This window comes from Epinephelus fuscoguttatus, linkage group LG5, assembly GCF_011397635.1.
Source record: "Epinephelus fuscoguttatus linkage group LG5, E.fuscoguttatus.final_Chr_v1".
NCBI lineage: Eukaryota > Metazoa > Chordata > Actinopteri > Perciformes > Serranidae > Epinephelus > Epinephelus fuscoguttatus.
Genome location: NC_064756.1, coordinates 6414521 through 6440288, shown reverse-complemented (window position 1 = coordinate 6440288; position 25768 = coordinate 6414521). Strand labels below are relative to the sequence as shown.

The 25768-nt window shown below is 42.5% G+C and overlaps 1 protein-coding gene across 1 annotated transcript; it reads left to right on the top strand.

Annotated features, from left to right (window-relative positions):
- Positions 1-733: 733 nt before the first annotated feature.
- On the top strand, positions 734-22887 carry LOC125888247 (A disintegrin and metalloproteinase with thrombospondin motifs 8-like). The gene is made up of 9 exons (XM_049575484.1): positions 734-1790; positions 4010-4249; positions 10733-10865; positions 10992-11159; positions 12021-12313; positions 16059-16245; positions 18492-18664; positions 19233-19408; positions 21035-22887. The coding sequence occupies exons 1-9, from the start codon at positions 1035-1037 to the stop codon at positions 21777-21779; spliced, it is 2871 nt and encodes a 956-aa protein (XP_049431441.1). The 5' UTR covers positions 734-1034; the 3' UTR covers positions 21780-22887.
- Positions 22888-25768: the final 2881 nt, after the last annotated feature.

Here is a 25768-nt window from a genome sequence, read left to right as displayed (position 1 = left end):
GACATGTGTTTAGTCTTGTAATACAGCAGATGCCTTTTTAGAAAAGCCCTCTGTAACACCATGAATAAAATGCTTCTATTCGTTTTGGCGCTGTAAAGAAATATTCAGGAATGTGGTTAATAAAAACAAATCTGGACACACTGGGTTCTTTGTTTTAACATTTTGGATAAAAAAAAAAAATAGGATTATTCGAGTAATTGCTCATTTTCATTGAAGCATGACATCATTAAATACAAATGGTTTAAATTGCTCTTTGAGTAAACGAGCTAGAAGCTGTTCAAATAAAGTTTCTATGATGCAGAAACACATGATTCGATGATAATATTCTTCTCATAGCTTTACTAATGTGGTTAAACATTGCTCAGTGTTCAAGGTGGCGGTCAGCTCCAAGCACACACAGTGCCTTTCTGTGTCCAGCGGTGGCCCTTTGTGCAGGGACAAAGCAGATCGTCCATGGGGGGCCCGGGCTCTGTGGGGGCCTGCCACTCACACACGGCTCCGAAATAACTCGAGTAGCGGACTTCCAGCTATGCGTAGTATAGATGTCCTGCCGCTGCCATATAGCACGCTGGGTTAATAATAGGAACACGGTTGTCAAGCTATTTCAGAAGGGGGGAGTGTCGGCCTATTCTCATTGGATCCGTTTTATCCGTGAGTATCTCGTGAAGTACGAGTGGGAGGAGAATTTCCAGCAACGGAGGATATCAAAAATAAACCCCCTCGTGTCCAGGGAAGAGCAGAAAGTATAAATACCCCCGATATGTCCAGACTGCAGCGGTGCTGGTGAGTGGTACAACAAGACTTAGCTTGGGTAGGGAATTACAAACAAACGACAACTCAGACAGACTGAAATTAAATACCAGACATACTTTGACCAAGAGTGGCTTCACAGCGCTGGAAAAATCACTTTTAATTTGAAAAGATTTCCATTTCGAGAAGATTCTCCTCCGATTGGAGAAGACGCGCCACTAACCACAGATAAAGGACATACATTGTAATAAATTCTTTAATTTTTTTTTTTTTAATCACATTTGATGCAGTTTCCATTGCAGAAGATGTGTTCCACTGTGTGTTTGGTCTTTTTACTCCTGTGCGTAATGAACGCGGCACTTCCCACTCCATTTGAATCAGAGGATATTGTACCTGTGCGGATAAATGGAAGACTCAGCGGTCGGTTTTGGAAAAGAAGCGAGGAACTGCCTCGATTTACCCTGAGTGCATTTGGCAAGGACTTGACTCTAAACCTTGTACCAGATACCAGCTTCATCGCGCCTTCCTTCACCATACAGCGCATCAAAGCCAGAGATGTTGGCGCTTTACGCAGCGCTTCAGGTGCCCAGCCTGCCGCGGATCTCCAGCAGTTCATGAACCAGACAGAGGAGAGTGAAGGGCAGCTCAGGGGCTGCTTTTACTCGGGGAATGTAGATGATGATCAGAGCTCGGTTGTGGCTGTCAGTTTGTGCTCAGGCATCTTTGGCTCCTTCATCACGGAGGGGAAAGAGTATTTAATTGAGCCCAAACATCGCGGCGGCCTGGGGCCAGACTCTGCCGAGCAGCTGCATGTCATCAAAAGGAGGACATTCACCCAAAGCCACGGTGTTCCCCTCCTGTTTGATCACGCGGCGGCGGAGAGCAGAGCGGAGAAGCACAATGGGGAAAGTTTTACGCATGAAGGCAGTGACGCACAGAGGGAACCTCGCCGGAGACGCTTTGTTTCCGCGCCACGCTTCATAGAGACCCTGGTGGTAGCAGACTCAACCATGACCCACTTCTATGGAGATGAAATAAAGGTCAGACACGATGAACTCATTCTTTCCTGCACACACTGTTGATAGGAACCTAAACAAACCTCAGTTTAATTCCTCAGATTAGACTGTCCCATAAACAAACTGCTGCAGACGTCATCGTTTTTTTTTCCTATTCTCCATCCTGCTTGCAAGGATTTTATAGCCTAGACATATAGTGGCAGGGATCTGTTTTTCTGTACTGCTTCATAAAACATGTTTTGGCAGTGAGGGAGCTTGGGAGGAAATCGATGGGCTCCCTGTTTTCCACAGGCTGAGAAAGAGGTCAGGCAACAGAAATGCAAGCAATGCTGAACCACATTCCTGAAGACTTGGTCACGATTTGGCAGCAGAGCCTCAGCATCATCCAGGGAAGATTCACAGGGCTTACATTATCTATTCTATCCTGTCTTTACTCTTCATTATAAAGGCATTTATTGGACCCTGACAGGCTGTACAGCATACAAAAAACACTTGAAATCACCCTCTGTCCTTTTTATCAGTCCTGTTTCAATCCAGACCGAAACGAAAGACTTATCTAAAACAAAAGTAGGACAATCCATGATCCTGCTACAATCTGAAGCAGCCAAATTCTAGTCTGTTTGTACTTAACAAGCTCCTCAGCTGCCAAACCCTCTTCCTTATCCCGCAGTAAGAGTGTATCTAAAGCCCACTAGGCACCAGGGTCAAGTGATCAAAGGTTAGACTGATAAATCGGGTTTATATTGGATCTTCATCACAGATAGGCTTGTTTCACATATCCTTACCCCTGTTCACCATGAGCAGGGGCGTTTTTAGTGATTCAGAAGTCCCGGGCAAAAATCAACATGTGGCTGTGTGGGAGTGGGAGTGTGCACACGTGGAAAAACTTCTTACACAGGAATATCATCACACCCTAGAAAAAGGGGAATTCAACAAGGCTGATGGAAAAGTTTGATATGCACGTGAAATTAGAAACTGAAGCGTCTAGACCTGCTGTCTATGGAAAGTGCCATGAGATAACGTTTGTTGTGATCTGGTAACCGCTGTATACATAAAACTGACTTGACTGGAGAACACATCATGATTTACCAGCTCTCCACTAAAACACAACAGCACTGTGGAAAACCTTGCCCATCCCTGCCTCCCACGACACAAACATGGATAGTGATAACAGAAACTATTTGGAGGCAATTGTACAGTTAGCGAATGCAACTGAATGCTGAATAACAGTGCTTCTGTTTTCCTGAAAATGGTTGCAAGCTCATGATGCAGATATACGTGAGTTGCAGTTTTAAACTCTGATGACAAAAACATGTATAATAGTTACTTAAACTTGAGTGAGTTTTTCTTTGTGATCTTTAAATGGTCTCTCTATGCATCTCAACCAAAGTCATGAAATTGCTTTTTGCATTTGCTAATTAAGCATAAAGTGTATCAGCTGATTATGGCTTAGAGCAAATACATGGTATTGTCCAGTAAGTAACAAGAAGCTGCAGCACCAGTGAGACAAAATATATATTTGCAGGCATTTAGAAACACTGTGTGTGTTACCATCACATATACCCCATTCCCACCAAAATTAGTGTGCGTATGCAGGCTTTTAAACACGGGTACACCCAATAAAAATAGGCGACAGACTCCTTTCCCATTGCCAGTACACAAGAGCAGTGTACACGGTTCTTTAGCCTTTGCCGTGTCGTGTTCAGTGTAACAGACAGGCAGGAAAACAGGTTAACAAACAGTAGAAAGCAGCATGGCGCAGACTCATTTGGATCAATGTTCGAGTGCTGCTTGGACGGAGATGCACGGCATTTTGAGATCTCGTTGGTTAACAGGTTAAAATTAGCACGTTCTCCCCAGTGTTGTGTTTCCATCAACGCCAATTAGAGCCAGAGCCGATAAATACCCGTGATTACTTTGTGAATGCAGATGGTAACCCTTCCTATTACATTAAAAAGACAGATGTTAGTGGGTATTAGCGAGTTTTCTGTGCAGTGGGAAAGGGGTTATAGTTTGTCCAGCTCAGAACATATATTGGAAGCAACTTGTTGAGAAACTAATATTGGCCGATGAAGTGTTATCCGTTTTTGTTACTCTCAGATATTATAGAATTGGTTGGGCTCTAGTCTGTGAGGGCAGAAACACAAGCATAATATCCATCCTCCACTTTGTCTTTGCACTGTTTAAAACTCTTGAGCAAAGCAGTTAAAGTATTTAAATGTCTTGTCTCTCCTCCTTCACAGCACTACATTCTGACCCTGATGTCGATGGCGGCCCAGCTTTACAAGCACCCCAGCATAAAGAACTCAGTAAACATGGTGGCGGTGAAGATGTTGGTGGTGGAGGACGAGGAGGTTGGCCCGCAGGTGTCCAGCAACGGAGGTGTGGCTTTGAGGAACTTCTGCTCCTGGCAGCAGATCTTCAACCCGCCGAGCCAGAGGCACCCGGAGCACTATGACACTGCCATGCTCTTCACCAGAGAGGTGAGGGCCGAGTACAAAGCTGGTTTAGCTTCTGTGGCAGCTGTGGAATGGTTGTTGAGGTCTCTGCAATAAAACATACCATCATCTACATACATGGTTTTAAACAATTGAGGAGAGCCAGTTTCCAGAATTTGAGCATGGAAGTAAATTCTTCCTCTAAAGTCTTAACTCAAGGTCCAATTATCATCTTACCAGAGCTCTCCTCTGCTCAGTCTTCTTTAGTGGATAGAGTTTGCTCAGTTGTCACAGAGACCCTGGACAATAGACTGAATGAACATTGGAAACAGATTACATAGCTGTCTGTTCACACCTTCCAAAGAGGGGTCAAAGGTCATCGACCAGAGGTCAGTGGACGGTCAGAGAAAGATCAAGAAGTCCATTGGCATCTGACGTCAGAGACCATCGTTGAACAAAGACAGAGGTTACCACCACCTCCCTTCCACATACAACCAAATGTGGGAAGGAGGATCAAACAGAGTGCTAACTGACAACTGAGCAAACTTCATCCTCTGAGGAGGAAGAGCTAATACACAGAATCACAATGTTTGCTTACACTTACTTCTGGAATGAAAACCCTGCGTCACATACATACAATGAAACAGTGCTGAGCAACGCTGCCATATATGGTCAGTTTTTAGCCACCTATAAAGTCCCAACTTTAAAAAAATTAATATCAGTTCAAGTGTACACTTTATGTAGAATATATTCATGTTATACTTTGTTGTCAAACAGCTCTTTCAGATGAGGAACTGAGGCCATTACGGCAAAGACTCCATTTACAAGAGAGTCATTTTAACATTATTTCAGAGAACACCGGAAATGCTGGTCTACCGCTGCCTCCATCAGTTAGTGTGTGAGGCAAAGTGGTGAAAATATTCCAAATATTGTGTACACAAATATAGGCAGCTAACATATGTGTTGCTGAGGCCCCTCAACAGAAGTACATTGTTTTGCATCCATTTCACACATCTCCGCATTAAGAATCAGTTTATTCAGTGAATGGACTTTGAGTTTGAATGTTTATTTAAATTTAAGACAGCAGTGGCCCAAGAATTCATCCTTGGGGAACACCAAATTACGTATCTAAGTAGTGGTATCATGGGTTTCATGGGAAAGTTTTAGCTACAGGAACGGCTGAATGTTCATAATATTTGGTCATAAATTATAAGTTAAAGCTGCACTTTGTTTATTTTTGTGGGTTAAAAGCCTGTGTGGAATATTAAATGTATCGCTCACAATGAACCTACCAAGACTATCACCCAGCTCTGAAGTTCCCATCAGCACTGACATGCTGATAAAGTTAGCGAACAAGTGGTCATACGAAACAGTTCATAACGTAAAAAGGCAGATTTATAATTGTGTGTTGGCTCGACGGTGGAGTTAAGTGACATCAAGTTTGATTGATACAAAACATCCCTAAAACACTCAGTAAACAAGGATTATGAGTTTCTCCACAAAACAACATGCTAACATTATTAGCACAAGCCTATGGCATTTTACATTGTATAAATTAGCCTAGCAGCTAGCAGACTTTTCCTCTTCTCATATGAAGCCAGGAACAACAGCAACATTTAACAAAGGTAACGTTACAAAATTCAGCTCCATTACAGCTCACAAGGCTCACTGACAAAACAACTGTCTTATACTAAACATGTTTTCCAAACAGATACAACATGCTAATATTATTAGCACAAGCTTATAACATTTTACATTGTATAAATTAGCCAAGCTGGTTAAAGTATAAATCACACACAAGACTTCAAATGTCATTTTGTGGAGGCTTTATTGTCTTCACAATTTACTGAAAATAGAAAATAGCCAGATAATATCCAGCCAATAGCCAGGGTGGTTATAATTCTGGGGTGGTGCACATCAGGCTACGATGTAAAGTACATGTTTATGCAGAGCCTACACCATAGGAATGGCGTTGATTCAACACAGACGTATAAATCTCACTAAAGCATCAGTATCAGACTCACATTCTTCAGGTTGCCAGACGCAGTTAACATATTTGCCACAAGAACTTAATAAGACCCACAGTATATTAACCACATGTGATTAATGCAGCTGTAAAACTCCAGTATTAGCAGAGAATATCTGGTATCAGGCTTCACGTCTCTCAGTGGTTTCAGAATACACACAGATCGTGATAGATTATGATGTGGAGCCTCCCTTCACAGCACGGTTTGGACTGTTTGGTGCAAGAAACAACTCGAATGTTGCGAGTGCTTTACAGGGTATTATTAGAACGGACAGTCCACTTACCCGTGATAGTGTGGTATATTTTGTTCTCCATTCAGAAGGCAGTTACCCAGCGAGGATGAGTCATGAATTAAGCCCTGGTGGAATTCGGTCCCAGGCCAGCTGCGGTACATAGTGCGGTTTCTGAGCAGCAGACTCAACCACACAACAATTACTTGAAACCAAAGTATCTTACAGTAACACAGGTGCATTTGACGGCCAGTTGTGTTTATAGTAGGGTGTCCCAGCTTAAATAAAAAGCCCCCTGCTTTGTGACAGTTACTGTCATATCTTGTCCTGAGGCAGCCCACGAGCACATGTGTGAGATCAGAGGAAAACATTGAAACAAAGCGAGGTAAAGGAAAGGAAGCCTCTGTGGCCCTCTGGGTAAATTAAGGATGCTGAAAATGGATCGCTGAGATGGAACAGTTGTAATCTTTTCCAAGCAGGGGGAAGAGAGAGCAAACAAACTCTGCTTTATGGATGCTTCGACAGGAAATAAGTCCGTAGGGTTGGAGTTGTGATTGGCTGCTGTATTTGGCTGCCTTCGTCCATCTGGTATGTGCATGTTGACAAGGTGTGAGCAGACAACAGTAGATGAGGAACTTCTTTATGATTACATGTCAATAGCTAAGTGCTTTGGTAACAGACTTGCCATTTATCTGCCTACTGAGTGACGCTAGCATGTAAATCTGACCCTGGATCAGGGAAATGATGGATAGAACATATGGGCTTTTGCAGTCGTGTGTTGGATTTGTTGAGGCGGCTTTCGATCGTGGAAACCATCATTCACGCTAACCCAGTTTGTTTGTTTTTCCATTTCAGCGGAGATATGCTTTGAAATGTAGAGGATAGAAGGCTCCTCGTGGATGAACTAACTTTAGTGCCGCCACAAATCAGCTCTGACATGATTAGGACACTTTAAATGGTCAGCTTGAGTGTGCGGCTGGGGTCTGGGGTTGAAAATGTGTGCTGTGTATCCCGCAGTCAAAGGGCTGCTGCTGGCTGTTGTGAAACTGAAAACCTACCCTCTGTTAGATGTAGTGGAAACATTTTTGTCATGCATTTCTGTGGTCTTATACTGTATGTGTGTTTGTTCCTCTGCGTGCACTATCTGCACACAGCCTACGCTCTGACCCACACATCTTCCTCTCTGTCTGTGTGTCTGCATACATGAGTGACAGATGCTATTGTGGAACAAGGTGTACAAATGCACGCTGAGCTGCGTTCAAATGGCAGCTCTGAGTCCAGATGTGTTTTGAATCACAGAAGGTTCTGCCTTGTGGTTTTTAGGGGGTGAGGCCAGGCCGTGGATGCGTCCGTCTGTGTCCAGGCGTCTTCCCGAGCAGGGAAAAGATTTCTGATACACCACATTGTTAATTTTACCAGATCATAGCTCTGGACAGCTGCATGCTGGGATATTTATTTGCTTTGTTTTATGACGGAAACACTGAGCAAGATGTTTTTGATTTGTTTCTTGAAAAGTCGCAGAAAAACAACTGGACACAAATAGAAATGGTGAAGGCTCGCCATGCTTCATATATTTACTTCTTGACACAATAATGTCAAATGGTCTCTACTTTTTAAAAGAAACAGGCCTTATATAGGTTTAAGACAATGTAAGGAGCCAGAACTGCTCAATACTTCACCGACTGTCCATGAAAAGACCTCAACCTGGACTGATTTAAGTGAAACAGTTGAATTGGATCCAATAGAAGTTTGCATTTTCTTCTGTTTCGTGACACTGAAGCTGCGACAAGATCAAAAAGTGCTTCATGGTACGCAGCTCTTGCTCTAGCAGCATATGTCCATGTTGGGTGGCGTGTCACTGCTGGTTTTTGGGATGCCGCTGTGGTTCTCCTGGCTCTTGGCGCTTATGAATGGTATGCCACTCATGTTCCACTGGCAGATACCACTCCCCACCAGTACATACTGATTATTATTGACATAGTGTATACCACTGGTGATTATGATGTGCTGCTGTGCGTGTGAATTGTTGATGGTGTTAAACGCAGATTCTTAGTAGTAAGTATGTCTGTAGTGTATTGCTGCTGTTCGAATGGCGCATGCCTTCCCCACTGGAGGAGTGGATTCTTACTGGCGTATGTCACTGCTGTGGCGATAGTACAACTAAAACATAAATGTCGGCGGTGTGCTATTCCAGGACTTCATGGGCTTTTTTGGGATTGTTGCAGCCTGAAATGTCTGATTTCACAGCAGCTTTTCAAAAAATTGCTTTGCATGTTGCAACTTTTTTAGGTGATTTTTGGCTACAGAATCGTGGGTGCAAGTCAAATCGGCAACTGTATAATACATTGAAAATCAGGGGCAACCTGTCACAGTGGCTGTGACAACATACCACAGTTCCTAGGCCACTTAGTTTGTGAGTTGTCTCGGTTTTGACTCGTGTTTCTGTTCCTTTCTTGGAAGTCCACAGTAGGCCTACTCACATGAGGCAGAGAAAAAGTTTAACGAGAATCCTAAAAAGAAAAACAAAACGGCGGGCCAAGTCAAAAGTACATCTTGTACGGTCCACTACTGACCCACTATCTTTTCTCTATATATTCCCATCTATTAACTGTTATTATACTGTACGTCTTTTATGCACGATGTTCTCTTTTTGTCGTGCGCACTAAACTGCCTTACAGCACCACACCTGGCGTTAATAACGTGTCCCTGTACTCTAACACAGAAAAAATAAAGTTAATATGAACATAACCTCAGTATAGTCCACGACCATACACTATTCAAAATACACGGAAACTGCTGTGTAAACTTAAATATCACCAGAAACTAAATGATATGTTATATCAACACAGACATTTTCACTAAATATAAATATGTGTTGAGGTGGCTCTCACACTTGTTTCAGTGAGAATCAAGCCATACTGATTACACTGCACTGATGTTACCACTACCCAGCATATTTAATCTAACTCACTTAAATTCTTTTAGCACATGCAATGTGGATGCAACAGCCTCTGTCATGGTGATTCATCTTGCCTATTGTCCACATGTTTCATCCCTCTGGTTGTGTTTTGCGGTTGAAAAGTGTTTGTCAGTCGATGACTTTCATCTGTGTTCCATCACAGAGTTGTATGTGGTGTAAAACACAGTCCCTCCAGGATGTTGCAGTGTTGCAATCACATCGCAAATTCACAGCAACAGTTCCTGTGAATTCTGCCCGGTCTTGCAGTTTTGTCCAGCCACTGTAACTTTACTGCAAATTTGACCATTTGAATGGGTAAAATCTCATTTCACTGTACAGCTGCGTTCAATGTATTGACAAGCTCAGCGTCTTTCTCTCTGTTTATCATGAGGCTACTGCTGCAGGACCTGAGCTCCGTGACTGGAGTCACACACACACACACACACACACAGTGACAGGGCTAACTGCTAGCATCACAAAGCTAACGTCATACCCAGCGGTCATTGATATGCTCCAAATCTGAGGCAGCATCACAACTATTTTTGCAATTTTTACTTCTCCCCATAAAAAAACAAAACAAAAAAAACATGTATTGCAATTTTTAATAAAAGCTGCTTTGAAATCAGACATTTCGGGCTGCAACATTCCCAAAACGCAAAATCCTGGTGGAACTGGAAACAGTTTACCCCCACTTTCGTGCAGAACATCAGGGAATCGCCTTCTATGGTCTTTGGTAATTATTTCTGTGGTTAAATGTGAAACATTTGTGTTGCACAAACCTGCATCTTCACAACCAGAAACAAGTTTTGGGTTTGGAGACGTTATGGTTGGTGGGACTCACAGGAAACTACAATGATTGGTCAAATTTGGTGTGGTTATTGGACAAAATTGCAAAATAGTGCAGAATTCATGGGGACTGGTTAAATTTGCATTTATTGTTGTGATTACAACATCCAGGAAAGGCTAAATGAGTAAAAAGAAGAAAAAAGAGATTTTGATCTCACTGGTTAATATGTAGTGTAACTGTTCAAAATATGTTCAAGGCTATGGCTAATATACTATAGCAACACATTGCTGACAGGGGAAAATTATTATAATCTGCAGTGATACACCAAAAGTATACATACACGGATATTTGGTGAAACAAAAATGCTTGTAATTCTTGGAATTTCCTGGCATTGAAGTAGTCACAATTATGATTTTGAAGATCCACTATTGTAAACTAACAAACAAAATCTCATCATCATCATCATCATCATCATCGTGACCTTAGTGCTCTGGTTTCATTGTTTCTGTTTTTGTTTGTATTGCAGGACATCTGCGGACAGAAGAGCTGCGACACGCTGGGTGTGGCCGACGTCGGGACGATGTGTGATCCCAAAAGAAGCTGCTCAGTTATCGAGGATAACGGCCTGCAAGCTGCCTTCACAGCTGCACACGAGCTGGGTTAGCTCACATTTGTTGTCACATTGTTGATGTGGGCGTAGGAATTATGAAAAGCATGTTTAAAATGTGAGTTCTGTAATGTGTGGCATTTAAGCCTTTTGTCATTGCATCCTCTCCACACTGCAGGTCATGTGCTGAGTATGCCTCATGACGACTCCAAGACCTGCGAGAGGCTGTTTGGAGATCTGGGAGGACATTACCTGATGGCGCCGCTGTTTGTCAGCCTCAACAAGACTGTGCCCTGGTCTCCCTGCAGTGCTCTCTACATCACCGAGTTCTTTGACAACGGACATGGTAGGAAAAACTTCACGTTGTCGCCCCAGCATGTTAAGAATTACACACTGAGTAGATCAGAAGCTACGCTGCTCTGTAGAGACCTTCTGCCAACATGGACGTCTGCCACGACACTGTGGCTCTGTTATTAGGGCCGATTCAGAGATGAATAAAACATACTGTTATTCCTCTCGTGCTCTAACTATGGCTTTCCTGCTTAAACATGTCGCTGCCTTCAAATTATGGGTTGTAGGGAAAGTTTATCTTGCCCTAGATTTCCACATCTTCTCTTTCCACATCCTCCTCTCCTCACTCTCTCCCTCTCTGGTTCTTTCTCTCTTCGTCCCGCCTCCCCCCTCTTCATCTCAGGTTGTGCATCTTGTGTTGTTTGTATCCTTACTAGACCTAACAGTGAACCCGCTTTTCCACTGAGTCATACAATGGACTTCTTCCTGTTCCTTACCTTCCTCAGCCAAAAGCAACAGCTGGTGTCAGCAAAATATGTTCTTTATCAGTGTGAAAAAAAAAAATGCGCGAGGCTGAGAATGTTCATGCCGAACTGCGGACGTCATTGACAACTCCAGACAGAGAGCTTATTGAATGTAATAAAGAATCATTAGAGGACAATGAATAAATTCTGATTTGGAGTAGCTGTCAAATGTCCAGATTCAGAGCGCTCGGCTGCCTATAAAAGCGCACAGCGTTAGTTAAATCTAAATTATTCATTTTTATAGTCAGGACACAACTTGCCCTGAATATTTTCCCACTGTTGTCATGCCACACACAAAGAGCAACACATTTACAATTGTCGCAGCGTCCACAGTCTCCATAAACCACAATATAATCACTCTCATACAGTGTTGCTTTGTGTTGTAACCACAGGGGACTGCCTGCTGGATGTCCCAGAGAGCACCATTCCATTACCCAGAGAGCTGCCAGGCACCAAGTACAGCCTGGACCAGCAGTGCCAGCAGATGTTTGGAGAGGAGTTTGTCCATTGCCCCAACTCCTCCGACACGGATACTTGCAGCCAGCTGTGGTGTCAGGAGGATGGGACGCAGCAGTGCTCCACCAAGAACGGCAGCTTGCCCTGGGCTGACGGCACCCCGTGTAACTTCAACAGGACCTGCCTCCACGGAGAGTGCATGCCGACTCAGGAGGTGATGCAGCCACTGGTAAGACTGCTTCTCTATTTATGTGTCATTAAAGCAAGACTCTAATGATTCAACTTTTCCCTTTTCAAGGAGAAAAATGTGGAAATTTGTCTTTAAAAGTTATAATTAGTGATGAAACACATGCTTGCTCAACACACTCGGGTTTCGCTGCTACAGCTTTAGTTGGTGTGGTCTGACTAGTAGCTTCGGGTGACTCATGTTAGAAAACTCTACTATGTTACTGACATTACTGAGTCATTTTGCTGATTCTGAAACCCTTTTTCTTTTTACATCTGTCATACTATAGTTTAGCATTTAGCATTATCCTGTAAAGCCCCTTTTCCATTGCACAAAAAACAAAAAAAACACCAGCACCCGCCAACAACCAGCTTTTTAATGTACTGGGAAAGATTACAATTGGCATTCAGACTCGGGTCAAATGACTCTGCAGTAGTCACAGGTATTTATTGGCACCAGACCCCACAAAATGCCATCCGTCTGCGTCCAGGTAGTGCTTCGACAGTGATTCAAATTAATCTGTAGGAGTGTGAAAGAGAGACTGAATAGGTAAGAGGTATACAAAAAGAACCATCAGCCCCTTTTCCACCAACATTTCCAGGAACTTTTATTCCCAGGAATTGATTTACCTGGGTGAAAGAATTCCTGGTAATCTGTGTGGTGTGCGTTTCCATGGCACCTCAAAGTACCGGAGAATTTATTCAAATCAGGCTGATGACTTAGATGATTCAGCGTGTGTCCTGTATTAGACTCCGCATGCTTATTGGCTGGTTACATGCTGGTGTAAGTTTTAAGTTTATTTACTTTATTAATCCCCCTGAGGAGAAATTCCATGTTTTCACTCTTGCTTGTCAATTACACACAGGTCTGAAAGACACACACATGCACAAACAGGACCTATACATGCACAAAGTGGAGAGATGTCAGAGTGAGGGGGCTGCCAATAGAGATAGGAGGTGTGTTTGTCTCAGCCAGCAGCTAAGTTTAAACGTATTTTAAGATGAGTGTCAAACTAAGTTAGTCTACATACAGACAGCTGGCATTTGAGCTTATTAGGAACAATTCTCTATCAGCTGAACTAGCATGCTGTCCTTGTGTAAGACATAACGTTAGTGTCGGTGGATGAGAGACTGTGGACGGAGCATATTGAATATCGCTGTCTACATGTTTACACGTTCATGCTGCTGAACACATGTATTGATAAACTACTGGCTTCTTACTAGTACCGGGTTTCGGTACCCATCCTTAAAGGGATAGTGCACCCAAAAATGAAAATTCAGCCATTATCTACTCACCCATATGCCGAGGGAGGCTCAGGTGAAGTTTTAGAGTCCTCACAACACTTGCGGAGATCCAAGGGGAGAGGAGGTAGCAACACAACTCCACCTAATGGAGGCTGACGGCGCTATCCCTTTAATCAAAACACAAACGATGTGAAGCTTTTAGAAATGAAATAAGCCACAATGATACAAAAGTGCGGAACACTGCAAGTGTGTGTTCCACCAATCAGCGTTCGTTGGCACACAGCCCGGCCCCTCAAGAATCCTGGGTAATCTGAAAAGTCCTACCCCCCTACTAGGTACTTTTTTCAGGGAAAGTTTGGGGGTGAGGGAAAGTTTTTTCCCCAGGTAATTTCGGTGGAAACACGCCGAGGTTTTTCAAAATCCTGGGTAAATGATAAAAGTTCCTGCGGTGGAAAAGGAGCAATCAATACTGATTACTACCCTGTTTTCCAACCTGTCCGCGATGTCAAACATGACACACCCAAAAAAAAAAAAAAAAAATCACACACACAGAAAGTTCTGTTGCAGAGTCGTGCACACAGCTCTGGTTATCTGGCAATGGGAAAGGAGTCGATAGCGTGTTTATAGCAGGTTTGTGTTTTAAAAAACGTTGGCGTATGTATCAATTGTGGATACAGTGGCTGCCCTTAAGGAAAAGCTACATAGTCTTGCTTTAGTACTGCACTTATTAATATGTTCATCATGGCTTGAATATCATCTGATTTTAAACCACTTTGCATTTTTAGCATCTTTCTGAGTAAAAGCTATAAATCTTTCATATGATATTTTGACATGCACCAGTCATATAACATCTCATGTTTGCTTTAAACACAGTTTACACACAAACTATGTGCTTTAACAATATGATTAATAGCCGGAAAGTGCCTTGCGCTTCCTCCTTGCTTTATGGCGTAGCTCTACTGCAGTCCACTTGAGATGACAAGGAACACTGTGATTGGCTTGTAGACCAATTTGAATTTGATGTCCCATCAAATAAATCTGCGTTTTGGTGGATTCGGACGACATCAGTGGCTGTCAGCTGTCGGGCATTTTTATAAAGAGCTGACCTCATAGACCTCGACAGGATGTAATATGACAGTTAACCGTGTACTTCTTGTTGCACGTTTCATGCTGACGATGTTGCTGAGAACTGCCCAGAGGTTTCGATGAGTCACTTCCTTTGAAGTGAACTGCTCGTCTACTCAGGAATAGAGTAATCAAGTCGGTAGTTGTAAAATGTTCATCTCAGCAACTTTGAAACAATCTGTCTCAGCAGATTTCCATCGTTTTTTATTTTCACTGTGAGTAATGTATTCCTTAAAATTTCAGAATGATATTTATATCCCCAGTTAACTTCTCATCCATCAGCTGTGCATGCGCGGATTTGCCTGCAGGGAAACTTTTTTTTTTCTTGATCAGAAATATAAGATTTTGAGTGCTGAAGTTTATTCTTAAAACAGTAGTTGAAGATTGTGTGATTCTGATCAAAAAAAAAGCTCCACAGCAGCTCCTGCGTGACCCTGCAGGTGAGGTTGTTCTGTAAACGGCTGTTTTAAAGGTCAAGAATAAACTTCAGATTGAATTTTTCAGCCAACTTGGACATGAAGTCTAATAAAGGCTCAGCAAAAAATGGAAATTTAAACAACTAAAATTTTACAGCAAGTAGGCAACCTCAGTTGAACATAGTGTGATATAACTGAGAGCTCTAGAACAGCTGCCATTGGATGTTTGATTCAGACCTTTTTATAAACAACCCAACACAAAATTTCCATTTGAAATCTGCTGATATTGGAAAAAGCTTCCACGGTATCCTGCAAAGGGAAGCCGACGATATTACACTTTGTCAGTGTTGCAGCTTTGGGCAGTTTAACGTAGGAATACATGAATGAATCGTACAGGCTCCTGTAAAAGTATGGATTACAGCATTGTTGGAATTTGGTGAGTTTAAATCCAGCTGCTTCATCATGCCTGTTTATATTTCCTTAAAGACCATTTATACATCTCAGTGTTTCATTTTAGCTTGGTTGCCTTGATATCTTCTCCTTGTGTTATGATCACACATCTGTTTATGAAGCCAGACGTGCTGGCAGTTGGGACGTTAGCTGGTCCAAACTCATAAAACTTCTGGAAAAGACACTCACGCTAGCAAACACACACACACACACACACACACACACACACACACTCTCTCAGCCGTGCTGTACAAAGCTGCAGCATGGCAGGTTCCACTAGTGGTGAGTGACACATGTGGCAGGAATGTGGGTAGAGGCAGACAGCGGGCGCGTGCCGAACTTCAACACAGATTTAGCCTGGAGTATCGGCGCGCCAACACACTGTGCGGCCTCAAACCCAGAGGCCCAGACTGCGGTTTAGGCTACACAGCTGAGATTGCCTTTGGCACTGAGCTCTAACCAGCTACTCTGACTGCTCTTTTTCCTCTCTCTCCTCGCTGTGTTTTACCACAGGTGGTTGTGGACGGCGGCTGGAGCTTGTGGGGGCCATGGCAGCAGTGCTCCAGAACATGTGGAGGTGGGGTGGAGTTCTCCTACAGGGAGTGCACTAACCCTGTGCCTCAGAATGGAGGGAAGTACTGCGAGGGGCAGAGGGTCCAGTACCAGTCCTGCAACACGCAGCCCTGCGACAACAACGACGGTGAGAATGAGCGCTGTGCAGGTTTAACAAATCACTAAATAAATAATTTGAATTTAAATAAATCAGTCGTCATGCATTCCTGTGCATCTCACCAGTCATTACAGTCAATTTACGTCCTTCCTGTCAACAGCTGGTGCCATATTAATGACTTAATTATCAATAGTTTATCAGGGCTGAACCCCTGTTGTTTTTGCTTTGACTTCTTTTTTGCTGCAGAAATGTTTATGCAATTTCCCTTGAGACGTTGCGTCATAGACACATGAAATTTTCACCAGTGATTGGAAGTTGTGCGCTAATGCGGCCCCAGAAATATGACGCCATTTGGCCAGATGGGGGCGCTGTAATTAAGGCCCAAAAATTTAATTTTTTAAAGGCCACGCCTCTCACACCCTAAGTCGACTGACTTGAAATTTGATACAAAAGTGCAGCTCAGTATGCTCTACTGAAAACAACAGGAACTATCAAGGCCTTACAGAAAATTTTCCATCATTTTTAATTTTTTGGAAAACACAGTTTTGACATCCTCTCGTATCTCATAGGTCCAATTTGTCCCAAGTTTTCTGCGACTCATTATTGGACAAAGCTAATCAAAAACTTTGAAAGGCTTAATGATATCTTGTTGCATTCTGAAGATAATGACCAGTGAACTTTACATGTGGCATGGCTCCGCACATAAATCAAACTAACTGCACAACTGTTGAGCAAATCATCGCAAAACTTGCAGGATATGTCTAAAGACGAACCAGCAACATATCCTAAAGTTTCATTACCATCGGCTGCTGGGGGGCACCAAAACTGCAAAAAGCAAAGTGGCACAACACAAATCAGACTATAAATCAGACATTGTTTATCCAATCATTACAAAACTCGCAGTGTGGGTTAAAATCCAGTGTTGAACCACGTCTGTAAAATACTTTGGAATCGGTCAACAGGGGGCGCTACCAGTTCCAAACAACTGCAATGACCTTTTGCAAAAATTCGGCCATAAATCAGTGACACTTTGTCCAAGCATCTTCAGACTTGGCGGATATTTTTAACTGAGCCACTGAAGCATGTCCCCAAAAGCTTTCTGCAGTTCAACAATAGGAAGTGACAGTGTTGCCAAAACCAGTGCGGCCCAGCACAGATTTGGATGTAAATGAATGAGCATCTGTTCGATCATCATAAAAGCTGTTGGTTATTTTTAATGCAGGCGTCCTCAACTGTTAAAGCTCTTGATCCTACCCAGCTTTCGAGTTTTAAAGGTCCGTGCTGGCTTGAACCCCGGAATTGCCACTTGCGGTTATATTTGATTCGTTATTTTTTACACTTAGCACTTTAATACTTGTGTTGAACAAACATATGTTTTATTTTTGAGTCTTTATTTTGTACATTTCTTTTTATCAGTCTCATTTTTGTGGTTGTTCTTTATTGAGCACTAGCTTTTTTTTTTTTTTAGTACATGTTGCCTTTAGAGTTTGCCGCCCTGCCTTTTACTGCACGTATTGCAACAAAATAAACCTCCTGAATTTAAATTGAAATGAATTTCATGATAATTACATAATCAAACTGCTCATTTTTTCTATAAAATCATAGGTGGCACTCTGAGGTAATGTTTGGTGGTTTTTTCATTCATTCATTCATCTTCCAACCGCTTCATCCTCTTGAGGGTCGCGGGGGGGCTGGAGCCTATCCCAGCTACATCGGGCGAGAGGCAGGGTACACCCTGGACAGGTCGCCAGACTATCGCAGGGCTGACACATAGAGACAAACAACCATTCGCGCTCACATTCACACCTACGGACAATTTAGAGTTATCAATTAACCTAGTCCCCAATCTGCATGTCTTTGGACTGTGGGAGGAAGCCGGAGTGCCCGGAGAGAACCCACGCTGACACGGGGAGAACATGCAAACTCCGCACAGAAGGGCTCCCACGCCCGTGATCGAACCAGCAACCCTCTTGCTGTGAGGGTAGGCAGGCGAGAGTGCTAACCACCACACCACCGTGCCGCCCTTGGTGGTTTTTTTCCACATTTTATTTATGATTTTTTTGTTCCTTTTTTACAATAGGAAAAAACAAAGATGAACAAATAGACATGACAGAGTGTAATAAAATAAAACAAACTCAAGCTCACAGAAACAGTGAAATGTTTTGGTAGGGCAGCTTCATTTAGTGGATTTACTTTAGGGATGATTAGATTTCCAAGAGCTGACCTGAGTGTATTGTTAACTAAGCTTGACTCCTTTTTTTTTTTTTTTACCTTAGGAAAGAGTTTCAGAGAGGAGCAGTGTGAGAAGTACAACAGCCCCAACTACCTGGACTACAACGGTAACATGAAACAGTGGATCCCAAAGTACGCTGGTGTTTCTCCCAGAGACAGATGTAAGCTGTTCTGCAGGGCCAGGGGCAGCAGTGAATTCAAAGTGTTTGAATCCAAGGTACAGTATTATATACACACAGCTCGCACACAGCCACTTGCCAACGTATTGCATTCACATTTCAGCTAACATGTCCCATGACTGATCTGATGTTTTCTGATCAAAGTGAATGTTTCTTCAAACTCTGTCAGAAACAGAAGTTTGTGTTATATTTAAGTACAGAACACAATTGTACCCCTACATATTTCATCTTTGAGTATCAGAGTTTGTCAGTATTGCAGTGACAAATAATCTTGCATGACACATTCAATTAATGTTAGCATGGAGAATAACTTGCATTAATCACTGAGTACCGCTGAGTTACTTTCACAGGAATGAACGGGGCCCCGCCTCCAATGCTGTATCGACTTCTCTTTATACATCCATGATTACAACACACACAGAGGTGTCTTAATTTTCTGTTGAGGGTGCCATCACTCCACTGTATCTTTGTATAGCAAATAGTGATTTGCTGCTTTATCAGTGCTATGAATGTTGCATACAGAACCTTGCAAAAATCCACAAGATGCAGGTAAATGTGCTGCTTCTGATAAAAGAATCTACAAACCTACTTGTTGTGTCCCAGCAGGTGATCGATGGTACAACCTGTGGCCCTGACACCACATCGGTGTGTGTCCAAGGCCAGTGTGTGAAGGCGGGCTGCGACCAGGTGATTGGATCCAACAAGAGAGTGGACAAGTGTGGAGTGTGTGGAGGAAATGGGCTCACGTGTAGAAAGATCACAGGCTCCTACAACAAAGCAACGTAAGTGCTCCAAAATAATCCCTGACATATGAAAATGATAAAATAGTAACTACTACATGTAGTTCAGAGTTTTTAATATGTATTTATGCATTTCTCGTATTAAATTTGCAGAGTGAATTCAGCTGTAACACAAGTCCAGGGGCATAGTTGGGCCTAAATTTGAACATTCTCTAATCTGATGAGGGATTGTAGCATGGAAAATCCTTGCTTCCTTTCACTTATCTCGATGTTCTTGGTTTTGAGGCAATGAAAACAGTTATCTTGACCAGACATGGCAAAACACTGGTTCTAGATAATTCTATTTGTACATGAGTTAGAAATGCATGACCAAAGAGTTTTCGTTCAGTCAGTGGACTTTCAGTTGGGATGGATATCTCAGTTAGACTCACTAATTAACATTTCCAACATCAGATAAACATTGCCCAAGGAATCTTTGACATGTAGCCTGCCAAGGGCAGAGGATTTAACCAACAACTTTCAATTGGTAGATGACTGCTCCATGTCCGAAGCCACAGCGACCCAAACAGATATTTGTATTTGTATGTAATATATATGGATATACATGTGTGTTGGGGTATATATGCTTCTTGACCTGAGTTAGATAACAAGACTGATACCCCTTCATAGCTGTCAGTTCAATCGAAGCCCAGTACAGATCTCTAATTCATCTTCAGCTACTTCCAAGGTGCATGAAAAAAAGAAAAATGTCTTAAGAGCTAAAACCTCAGCAACAAACTCCAACGCGTAAAATATAAACCAGCAACCAGCAGCCGTTTTTTGAGCATTTGAGAGGACTAGGCTAGCTCCCTTCCTCCAATTTACACAACAGACTGACTTCAGAGAGCTAGCAGTGATGAAGGCCCCCTGTTGCATCACCTGACGTCCCTGGGTCTTGGCCAAAAAGTTGCGCATAAACACCCCGCAAAGACTACAGCCGATGGCCAATCAGCACGTATTTTTTGCACCTGCCTGAGAGGAAATAACTGTCCATACCAGCAGATGGCAGTAGTCTATCACTTTCATTCAAAAAGGGAAGTTGGAAGACCATTTTAATGCTAGTTAGCCAGTTAGCACATTAACAACACAATCCAGTGTTGAACGAACAGAGCATATTTACTGTGCACCAGTGAACAATAACACAAATCATCAGGAGACATTTCTGCTAAAGGCTCAGTGGCTAAAGAAAAATAATCTTACCTTATGTAACAAGTTTATTTTGGTATGACTCACGTTTAATTTTGGCTGTTTGTTTACTTTCCTCACTTCCATTTCTCTTCTCGTGCAATGAGCTGAACTGCCAGTCAGAGTGATTTCACTCACCGACACGCTTGTTGTCGCCGACACTAATTCAGCATGCTGAATTGGCCAAAAAAAAAAAAGCCACCGGGGGTGAAAGAGGAGCAGCGGTGCAGGACACACCGCAGCCACAAGGGCCATGGACGCTCACTGACAGCCCAACATTGACCGATGGCCAACCGTTGGCTTGATGTGTCAGAGCCTTCACACTTACTTAACTTGTCATCTGACTCCTGGGAAGAGAGCATATAACAACACCCAAATTGTTGAACTATGTCATAAAAAAAGTGTGTTATATATCTAAATCCAGTTCTTTGTTTCCTCTTCCAGCTATGGATACAGCGACATTGTCACAATTCCTGTTGGTGCTACCAACATTGACATCAAACAGCGGAGCCACAAAGGAATCAAACATGATGGGAACTACCTGGCTATAAAGAAGGAGGGTGGCGGCTACATACTCAACGGGAACTTCTCTGTATCCACGGTGGAGCAGGACATTCCTGTGCTGGGTGCGGTGCTAAAGTACAGTGGCTCCTCCACCACACTGGAGAGGATCCAGAGCTTCAGGCAGCTGAAGGAGGCCATCACTATACAACTCCTTGCCACTGCGGGAGACGCCAACCCTCCCAAGGTCAAATATACCTTTTTCATCCCTAGAGATGTGACCTTCAACAAATCCAAGGAAAAGAAGGGCTCATCATTGTCTTTGCATGTGATCCATCCATTCGGTGTGCCTGACTGGGTGCTTGGGGAGTGGTCTGAGTGCTCCAAGAGCTGCGGCTCCGGATGGTCCAGGAGGAACGTTGAATGCCGAGACGACGCAGGCTTCCTCTCCAGCCAGTGCGACAAAGACCTGAAGCCCGTAGACATCAGGCCTTGCGGGGATCTGCCATGCCCCATATGGCAGATGGGACCTTGGTCCGTCTGCTCGCGAACTTGTGGTCAGGGAGAGCGCCGCCGCACCGTCTTCTGCATAGACTACACTGGGAAGACTGTTGAGCCAGAGAAGTGCGATCCGAAAAAAATCCCAGAGCCAGTCTCCGGAGAATGCCTCAACCAAGAGTGCTTATGAAGAACATGAGTATAGTGAACTTTCCCTTTTTGGTCTGACTGCACTTAGCAAACATGGATGGATTACAGAACGGGCACATTGGGCACAGGCCTAGGGACCCAACAGGGCAGGGGCAGAGACACAATATAACCACCAAGAGACATATAACCACACTGACATTAAATGACTACAAAGAGACACATAACGACTACAAACGAATGCATAACAACTACAAAGAACATCTCTACTTTATTTTTGTGTCTCTGAGATTCTGAGAGTTCTGGTCCAGCTGTAAAAGTAAAAGTTTTTGTGTCTCTTTCAGTCTGGAGGTCTTGCTTCTATGTAGGAGGGGTGGGGGGACCTTTTACATGTCTGTGCCCAGGGGCCCATTGCCTCATAATCCGTCCATGCTACCAACTGGTCACATCAAGTCACATCAGGGGCATTTGCCTGAATATTGTTTGGTCTTCTTTTGTTGACATTTGACAACCACTATAGAGATTTGTAACGGTGGAAATCTACCTCAGAATGTACATGTGATGCTATGTATAGATACGAGATGAAGGTGCTGTGTGTACGTTTTCTCCAGAAAGAGAAGTTCTCGCCCCACTTAAAGCAGAAACTAACTTTTTGGATGAAGTCTGGTATAATCTGCACTGTGTCTTGCTAAGTTAGGTATCATTTAAAGTGGGGCTGGGACAAAGGCATTAAATCTGCTGTCAGACACCAGCACAGTGTAAATATACCTCCTATTGTCCTCCACAGAACTCAGACCCCTATAAAACTCTGATCGAGCCATTTACTGCTTATTGAGGTAGATACATATGATTGGTGCATTGGAATTGTAAAGGGATGGGTCAGATTTTTTGAAGCAGAGTTGTATGGGGTACTTATCTATGGACAGTATGTTACATACAGTACATGTGAGTGGACATACCCCCAGTGTGGAGAAGCAGGCTGGTGTCGAACATGGAAACTAGGCCTACTGTTGTGGATGGGAGCAGCAGCAAAACACACTTTAACCACCTTTAAGAGGCGTACCTAAAGAAATCTGTACCATTTAGAATAACAAAAAAACAAGTGGTTAATAAGGAACTGATGACGAATGACTGAGTTACTATTAGTTCATTAGTTCGTTTTTTGTGTACCTTATTGTTAAGTGTTACCAAAAAAACAATATTTAGAATATTGCCACTGCTTTACTTTAATGTCAGACAGTGATTTCCAACAGGAAAATGAAGCCATTATAACGCTTTCCCTTATGCCAGACTCCACTGAGAAAAACATTGATTTAAGATCACTGAACACACGAGCTGCTGGTCTGCTGCCACCTCGCACAGTTTTGGTTTTTTTGTTATTCTGTGACTTTTAAGAGACATTTTAAGAGGTTAGTTTGAAATCACCAAAGTCACAAAATAATTTAACAACTAATCGAAGCACCTAAATTTACTGTTTTGTCAATGGAGTCTGGTGGCTTTGACTGATAATGATTTCATTAGGTGGCACTTTTTTAGGTAGCTAAAATGTGTTGTTTTTTTTTTTTTTTTGCTACCCCCACCCACAGCGGTACATTGTTTGGCTTCCATGTCAGACTCAAGCCTGCCTCTCCAAACAGGGGGTGTGCCGACTCACATCTACTGTCTGTAGCACACTGAATATCGATGAGTGCCCCATACAGCCCCACTTCAAAAACTATTCCTTTAAGCCTCTGGGAAATGTGCTCCCGTTTGATTGCTTCTCTTTTCTACACAAAATGTGTTGTGATAAATGATTGTGATGAAGCTGTCGTGTTTTTACCTTGAAAATCTGCATTGCTGAACTGAAGGAAAACCCATTCAGTGACACTAAATCTGACCTTACAGCCTACATCAGAACAGATTGTTTCAATGCTGAACTAGACTTTAGAATTAATAGACGTCGATAAAGTTTGAGTTTACACGGTGTGTAAAATGAATTAGCGTAGATAATGATTGGTCCTTCATGACCAGAGAAACAGAGAGAGAATATTCCTCTGCCCTGTAGTTAAATTTAAGCCTTTCCCCAGGTGCTGTTGAGAGGAACAGTGGTACAAACAACCTGAAATGCAACAAATGTTTATTTGGAGGAATTATTACTAACTTAAGTGATAAGCATACTATCTATCATGTATATGAAAAATAACAATTTTATTATTTTCCAGACTTTTATTTGTTAATGCATCATATGCAAATGCTCACAGTTGTTTTCAGACTCTTGTATGTATATTTGATTTCTTCATTCCTGTTGTTAATTTACAGTATGTTATAAAACAAAAGAGATGGAGCATTAGGCCGATATCCCTTCAGTGAAGGACCATACTATTTTATTATTACAGCTTCCTTTTTAAGCTATTTATTTTTGTAAAATTTTTACCTTGGACATGTAATTAACATGGCAGATGCTGCTGTCTTTGAGATTTTTGTCTATAAAATGGTCAAATAAACACATTTATGTCAATACATGATTCTCTTTTTCTGTAGTTTATCCTCCATGACAGCCAAAAGGAAACTCTGTGTGCGAACCTTGTTCTCTGTTTTGCACAAAAGCTTCATTACTTGAGGATCCTTCTGTTCAGACTGGTAGGTACATACCAACGATCGTGGCACTTTCAGAAGGAGCCATGCTTCAATAAATTCCAGCGTTCAAGTTTTCCATGTTTTCCAGAGAGCTCTTTCAGACCATTGTGGGCTACTAGACCCCACCAATGAGGGTCAGACTAATGGAATTCTTTTAGGTGGGCAGGCAGCTTTTAAAGGCAGGGCAAGGCAGGTTTCATTGCTGCTTTTACAAACTGAAAGCCCTTAAGATGTTCAGTAAAATCCTCCCACATTGGAATAACTTCTGTGCCCAGACATCTGAAATAAAGACAGCCATATAAAACGTGCTCAGCAGCAGTGGTTTGGGAGGAACCTCCGTTTAACAGGCAGCAGCAGTGACTTAATATCCTACTCTTAATGTCAGTCTTATTCTAGTCACAGCTGACTGAGCTTAGTGGATGTAAAAAACCCAGTGGGTTACAAATGTCAAAAAGAACATGATATCATATACAGATTTTGGTTTGGTTTGGGTCACTAATAACATTTATTTATAAAAATCTAACATATTAGACTAATGTGAGTGTGAATGGTTGTCTGTCTCTGTATGTCAGCCCTGTGATAGTCTGGCAACCTGTCCAGGGAGAACCTGCCTCTCGCCCCTCAAAAACTAAAACTAGAATTACTGCCTTGCAGTTGTATGCCTCAACAAACCAGCCAATTAACTCCTCCCCTCCTCAACTTCACTCTGACATTATGATGTCAGAGTGAAGTTGACTTTCAGCCTTTTGCATATAAAATGTCATCACTTCATCATTTTATCCTATTGGACGTTTGTGTGAAATTTTGTCATACTTAGCGAATGAATGAATGAACGTTTGTGTCACATTTGAGGAAATTCCCTCAAAGCTTTCTTGAGATACCATGAAATTCACAAAATGAGATGGAGATTGACACAAGCTCAATTCAAATCAGTTCATCCTTGACTCAAGTGAATGTTTGTGCCAAATTTGAAGAAAACTTCTCTCAAAGTGTTCTTCAGATATCGCTTCCAAAAGAATGGGATGGATGCAAGGTCATAGTGACTCTGACTTTTGACCTTTAACCACCAAAATCTAACTTGTTAATTCTTGAGTCCTAGTGGACATTTGTGCCAAATTTGAACAAATTTCCTCAGTGTTCTTAAGATATCGTGGTCATGGGAATGGGATAGATGGACATAATGCCTCCAGCCACAGCTACTGCACTAAGGCATAAAAAAGTCGACTTAAAACAGCCCACTTTATTCATTTTTCCCACTTATGGCAGGGCTATCATACAGTTTGTAGATATGCAACAGGTAAGAACTACGCAGGCAGAACTTGTGTGTTCTCATAAAGATGTGATGATATCACATTACCCCAGTCCTGGCTTCTCTCCACTGGCTTCCTGTGCATTTTAGAATTGATTTAAAGATTT

Coding starts and splice junctions, on each gene's coding strand:
- LOC125888247 (XM_049575484.1), top strand. CDS start 1,035: ATGCAGTTTCCATTGCAGAAGATGTGTTCCACTGTGTGTTTGGTCTTT. Junction 10,866..10,991: donor CACAGCTGCACACGAGCTGG/GTTAGCTCACAT, acceptor TCCACACTGCAG/GTCATGTGCTGAGTATGCCT. Junction 19,409..21,034: donor GGCTCCTACAACAAAGCAAC/GTAAGTGCTCCA, acceptor TTCCTCTTCCAG/CTATGGATACAGCGACATTG.